This window comes from Anopheles marshallii, chromosome 2, assembly GCF_943734725.1.
Source record: "Anopheles marshallii chromosome 2, idAnoMarsDA_429_01, whole genome shotgun sequence".
NCBI lineage: Eukaryota > Metazoa > Arthropoda > Insecta > Diptera > Culicidae > Anopheles > Anopheles marshallii.
Window position 1 is genome coordinate 30,146,446 of NC_071326.1, and position 6,055 is coordinate 30,152,500.

At 46.0% G+C, this 6,055-nt stretch overlaps 1 protein-coding gene across 1 annotated transcript in view; it reads left to right on the plus strand.

Annotated features, from left to right (window-relative positions):
• Window positions 1–1,166: 1,166 nt before the first annotated feature.
• Window positions 1,167–6,055, plus strand: part of LOC128709883 (voltage-dependent calcium channel type A subunit alpha-1-like) — an 18,558-nt gene continuing 13,669 nt past the window's right edge. Inside the window, exon 1 of the mRNA XM_053804919.1 lies at window positions 1,167–1,177. Within this exon, the coding sequence (XP_053660894.1) occupies window positions 1,167–1,177 (11 nt within the window). The remainder of the gene's footprint in view (window positions 1,178–6,055) is intronic.

Consider the following 6,055-nt stretch of genomic DNA (forward strand, 5'->3'; position numbering starts at 1 on the left):
CTCAACTGTATTTTAATCAATGAAAATAAAATGATGGCAATAAAACAAGCACAGAAATTTTACGAATAAAGACAAGATTTTGCAAAAGATTGATATTCCAATTGCAAATTGCGAACAAAATAGCAAACCGAATCCCAGATGAGATTGCAGCGTTCGCCATATCGTTTGCCAGGATAGCTACAAACACCTTTAAGTTCACTTCTGCGCTGCTCCTGCTCTGCACCCGAACCGAGCATAATGAATGTTAATGTATTCCCGCTACCCGTTGACCCCCGCGTGCAGCTCGAGAGCCTTGAAAAGTGCTTGCTGTAATCGGTCACCTTTTTCGCCTCTAGTAGCAGTCGGTACGGACGCCGTACCGCTGTCGATCCGCTCGAGTGTACCGCTCTCCACCCATGGCATGATGACGAAATGAGCCCGTTTTATCGTACCGCACCGAACGTGCCGAACGAGTTTCTGCAAAACGGTTTCGCTTACTTTTTATTCATTGTACACATCTTGAGGAGAGGGTGACCATGTGCACCACTTGCCTTTCCTCCGGGCTCTGCTGCTGACGTCGATGAGCGCCCGAATCTCTGCGTAACTCACCGGCACTCAGAGAGTGTGTTGTAAATACACGTCATCGTTTACATCTACAACCGTCTTCCTGTTTAGGAAGACGGAAAAGGAGGTAGAAAAGGAAATAGTATTTTCTCTCTTCTGAACACACACACCCACACAGACAGTCACGGATATACATCATACGGTATTTCTAAGCAGAATCATTCTTGCCAGCAGGAATGTTGTTTTCAAATGGAGGCGCCTGGTACTCCACGTTCATCGTGAGATCCCATCTTTAAAACGGGGACCGTAGTGCAGGGGTGCGGGGCGTACGCGGAACGAACGAGCTGAGTGCCCGAAAACTTACACCAAATGACTGCCCGTAAGCCTCGACACAAAGCCACTCGTATCAGTCGTACGGAGCGACGGTCGCGTTCGTGGTGCGTGCTTTGTATATTCCCAAGCGTTTCGAAACGGCTGTGGCTGTGGCCGCTGGTGGAAAAGTGGCCGTTCTGTTGTTATATTTTCCCCCTTCGTTTTGTTGTTTCACCTAATGTTTTATTTCGTACTCAAACTAACCGTGTGAAACGTGCGGAGACACCGTTCTCCGATCGAACTGCCGCCAAATGTACAGTGCGTGAGTATTGAGCGTTTAGCGAAAGGGTAACATCACCGTTTGGGGGTATTTTGCGAGGCAGCTGACATGCCCAGCATACCGAAAATGTGACTGTCATCGACCGAAGCTTATCCGGGCATCATCATTTCCCATCAGCAGTACCAAAAAAAAAAAACGATGCGTCACCAGGCGCCTCCATCGCTTGGAAAAACCAAGTCCACCCGGAGCAAAAAGATGATGATTCATTTTTTATAAACTCACTTTTTACTGAGGCTAGTACGAACTGTTCGTTAAAAAAAATAATCCACCATCTCCAGGGGGTTACATATTCTCACATTACTTTGACGCTAGGGGTCAAGTTTGGTCCCTAAGGGGTCCTCTTGCTCGTGGTCATTATAGGTAGCAACGATTCTCGTTTACCAAACTTCCGTGCGTAACTGTGTGAGTGTGTGAGAGTTTCGAATGCTTTGGTGCGTATCCATACTTCGGACGGGGCAGGTCTTTGGACTTTTGATACTAATTTTATTTATGCTCACCTATTTGTTTTCGGCCCCATTCCGACTCGCACTCTTCTCGCTGGTATCGTGGAATACCAGGACCAAAAGTCAAACCACCCCACAGTACAGAAAATTAAAAAAGGGCCCCAGATACCCGTCTCACCGCGATCGATAAACAAATATTCGCAGTAAAACGGTGAGCGGCAAGCTACCGTCAAAACCGTTCGCGAGTGAGTGGTGTGATTTGGTGTATGTGTTAATAGCACGGTTTGTTATGCTGCTCGCACGATGCGTGAAATTGCTGCCGCTGTCGATTGCCGAACCACCGCCGTGGACCAGAAAAGGCCACTGAAGCGACGGATGAGATGAAACTTCCTCCCGAAGGCACAAACGTGCCGATGTGTGGTTTATAATTTGAAAAGCGTACCACCAGCACCGCCACCAGTTCCTAGCAAAACGGCGCATATCTCGAGACGAACTTTGCCATCTGCGGGTCGGTTTCGTCTTCGTGGTTCGCGATCCCGCGACAGTGAGGATGCTGTCGAGGGTGTGGGAGTGTGTAACACCGAAATGGAGCGTCTGCCCGTTCGGGTTTGGCGTCTTGATGTCTCCGACCTTCCGTCCGACCTCCCAGAGCCCAGCCACCGTCCAGCCAGTGGGGGAGCCATTTTATGCTCGGGCAAAAGCGCGGTATGGTGCTGCGTGCCACCAAAACCACGACATCTTTGGCCCAACCGAAACGGTTCGGCCATGACTCGCGTGAGTGCGCTGGTTGTAGCTGTATGGCTGGTCCTTAGTTGTTGTTCGATTTATGTTGTGTTTTTGCTCTCCCGCTTTTACTCTCTCCAGTAGGGGGTTTATTCTTTTCATCTGTAGAACTCCTTACCAGCAAGGGCGTCAACAAGCAACATGATGCCGTATTGTCCCCTGTCGTCATCACTGACGTCACGGCTTGGCACGATGGGTGTTTGTATGCGTTTGATTAAAGGAAAGGCAAAAAAACGATACTGTCACGACTCTACGAACGCTCGCCTGCCCTAGAGCATCCTGTCCTTGAAACGATTGAAAGAGAGTCCTTTCATGAGTGCCTTTACACCATTCACACACACATACACCCGTGCTGATCTTTCCGCCCGCTTGATAGCATGCATCGCTTTGCAGCCAAAGTGTTCTGTAACTGGTCCCCCGTGGTGTCGGTGCTCTTCATCATGCGATTGAAATGATGCAATGTAAAATGAATTTTTGATACACGAACGATGAAAAGCGCTCATGTGAACTGGGTCACCTTTGGGACCGCTGATCCTAATTTTTCGGACAATCGCTATGGCTGTGATGGCTTTTCTAGAACATGGATGACCTTTCAAAAGCAGTGGGCTGAGCGTGCTTACAGTACACGGTAGTCATGTTTTGGCTTCGCGGAGTGGAGGTTACTTTGAAAAATGTTAATTAATATGAATAGGCAATTTTTGTACACCGAGCTCCGAACATGGTTAGTTTTTTTTTATTTTTTTGAGTTGAGACACTATGATTGCTGTTACTAGATCGCTGCAACGGAGTTAACTGGAGTTGATATTCTGGAAGTTCTAATAACTTAGAGCAGGGTTCGGCAAACTTCTTGGAGCAAAGAGCCAAATATCATACAAATAGCCATACAAGCAGTGCAACAGTGCTTGGAATAGACTGTCAAGAGGTTTATGAAAAGTTTCCATTTGATGCTTCATGCTGCATTATGGCCCAAGAGAGAAATGGTTGGCTAAGGCTAACATAAAGTTATCACGCACTGTAGCATGGCTCAAGCCTCAAGTAACCGATTCAACCGACCTAATCGGTTATTAAAAGATCCCATATTCGCAATGTTTTCAAGGAAAATTTCAACAATGTCTTGAATGTATAAAAATATTTTAATGAACCAGCGACAAGGTTAAGATGAGTACCATTTTATGGTATAATTTCAGGAAGCTTGGCAGGGAAAGGACCATTTTCGACAAAGTGCTACACTGAAAGTGCGAAAGAGCCGTACACGGCTCCGTACTTTGCCGACCACTGACCTAGAGTGTTTGGTTCCGGATTGATCTGCGTTCAAGAAATTGTGTGAAACTATCATAATGTTCTGCTTCCCAACGAGAAACATTGATATTCCTGGTCAACGCAATATTTATATACCATAAAAATATTAAAATATTTAACTTGTATCGCCGTAAAATCTTTTGAAAATGATTTTACGCATTCTTTTGCATACTTATTTAAAAATATCAAACTCAATTTCTTCTCATCAAAAATTCCATAGTTGCAAACAATGTTTTATGGTTCGGTTTCAATAGTGTTCCTACATCCTATTCTTTTATTTATAAAAATAAAAATCTAAACCCATATCCTATGAATGGAACAGCTCGATAATTGAATTCCTAACTAAACAATCCGTCGCCTCGGAACAAAACTTCAAATGTTTACACATCGTGCCAACAACGGACGACCTTCTCCCTTCTCCCATTTCATTATCGATCATTCGCCTCGCTGGCAACCGTCCCCTAAATTCTTGTCCCCAAGCACACACACACACTTGTCTGCTGTGTCGCCTGCAGAAATAACAAGTGGAGAAACACAACATCAAGACATCAGACACTGCCGGCATCGGGGGGAAAGTTGAAGCAACCGTACCAGTGATACACAAGCCAACTGCTGCCGGGTTCCAGTTGAGGCCATTCAGTAAAATACCCATCCCGGTCGTCGGTGGATGGTGCCGCTGGTTTTGTTCAATGTTTACCATCACCACCACTCCCTTCACTCCCCCTCCATCGCCCGACACTACACGTTGTCCTTGCGATGGCAGCTTGCAGCCATCATTATTCATCTTTCGCCCCTTTCCGCTGCTTCACGACAACGACGATGCACGAGGCGCACTGATTCGCAGGAGAAGCGGATTGACGAATTGACAGAAGATTGATGAATCATTAATCAGGGCAATTTTTGGTTTGGAACTGTACCGACCGAAACATACTGTCCGAAACCATCAGCGATTAGACTATTTGTTTAACATTCTGCTGAGTGGCCGCTTGATTTGGAAGCTAAATGTACCATAACGTTTGGCACGGTCCAAGTGCATGACTCAGGAGTGTTGGAATACAATCATCGCTTACGATTGTGCAACTTGAATGAGTACTATTCTTTCAATGTTTCTTCAACAATGAACAAGCTAATATATCCCTAACGCAGTAGTATATGTCACTTCGAGAGTACAAAGTCAACAGACTGAAACTGTTTTAGGTTACTAATCTAAGTGCTATAAGACTTCATTCGGTGTAATAACAACGGTGTCATAAAATCCGTTTCTTTCTATTTATAATTCCAAAAAGTATAAAACATTTTTTAAAATATGTTTTTACGCATTATGCTTTTTGATGAACAAAGCAGGATGCTCTTCGCTTACGGAAACCCTGCCAGAGATCAACCACTACACATCACAGTGATTTACGATACGTATACGCTCGCTTTAATCAACCATCGATAAAATCTTTCATGCTCATTAGCATCACACTGCAGCACCTATCGTGCACGATCGTTAAGAATATACTTCAAGCGGAAGATTAATATTACAGCTTTTATGCTTCCGACTAACCACTAAACCCGATAGCGCTTTGCAATGATGCGATGTGCATTTTGTCGAACGGTTTTTCGTTCCCTTCCTTGGCTCTTCGAATCGTTGATCAATAGTGCCTCACTCTCGCACTCGTTCCCTAGCACCGTAACCAACGGCTCTGGGGACCGTTTGCGAAACATTAAGATTCCGATGCGAAAGTCACCATCGAACGGTGAGCGTATCTTCGACGAACATAATCTTCCAAGCCGTAAGGATCTACCATCTACCGCGGTTCACTCCGCCGGTTCGTTCGCAGCAGGAGCAGCGACTGGACGTTACTTTACGCTCTCGGGCCGTGCTGTGACCGACATCCTTTCTAGCACGGACCGTTGCTGTAGATGCTGCCTTTTTGGTGAATCCCGTCGCCACACGGCTTGCCGGGGGTCCGGGGGTTACCCGTTTCTCCGTGCCCGCCCAACCATCCAATAACGATGCGATGAGGAAAGAAAGCAACTTTTACGATTTAGATATTAGCATCCAGCATCCAGTATCCTTTCGAACGTCGGGCAAGTCGGTGCTTCGGGCTGCAAAGGCGGTGCTACGGTCTGTTGTTTTAAGTTGGAGTTTAGTTTGGTATCTCGAGCAGTGTCTTGGAAGTTGATGGTGATGGGCTCTCGAGCTGTTTACTAAGAGTGCTTACCCTTTCAATCAAGCACCGGACCAGCGGAACGGATCGAGTGTTTATGTGTGATTGGTGGTGTTGATGATTAATGTGCAGGGCGGCTAATTACTGCTCGCCATAAAAGCGTTGTATATTGGACCAAG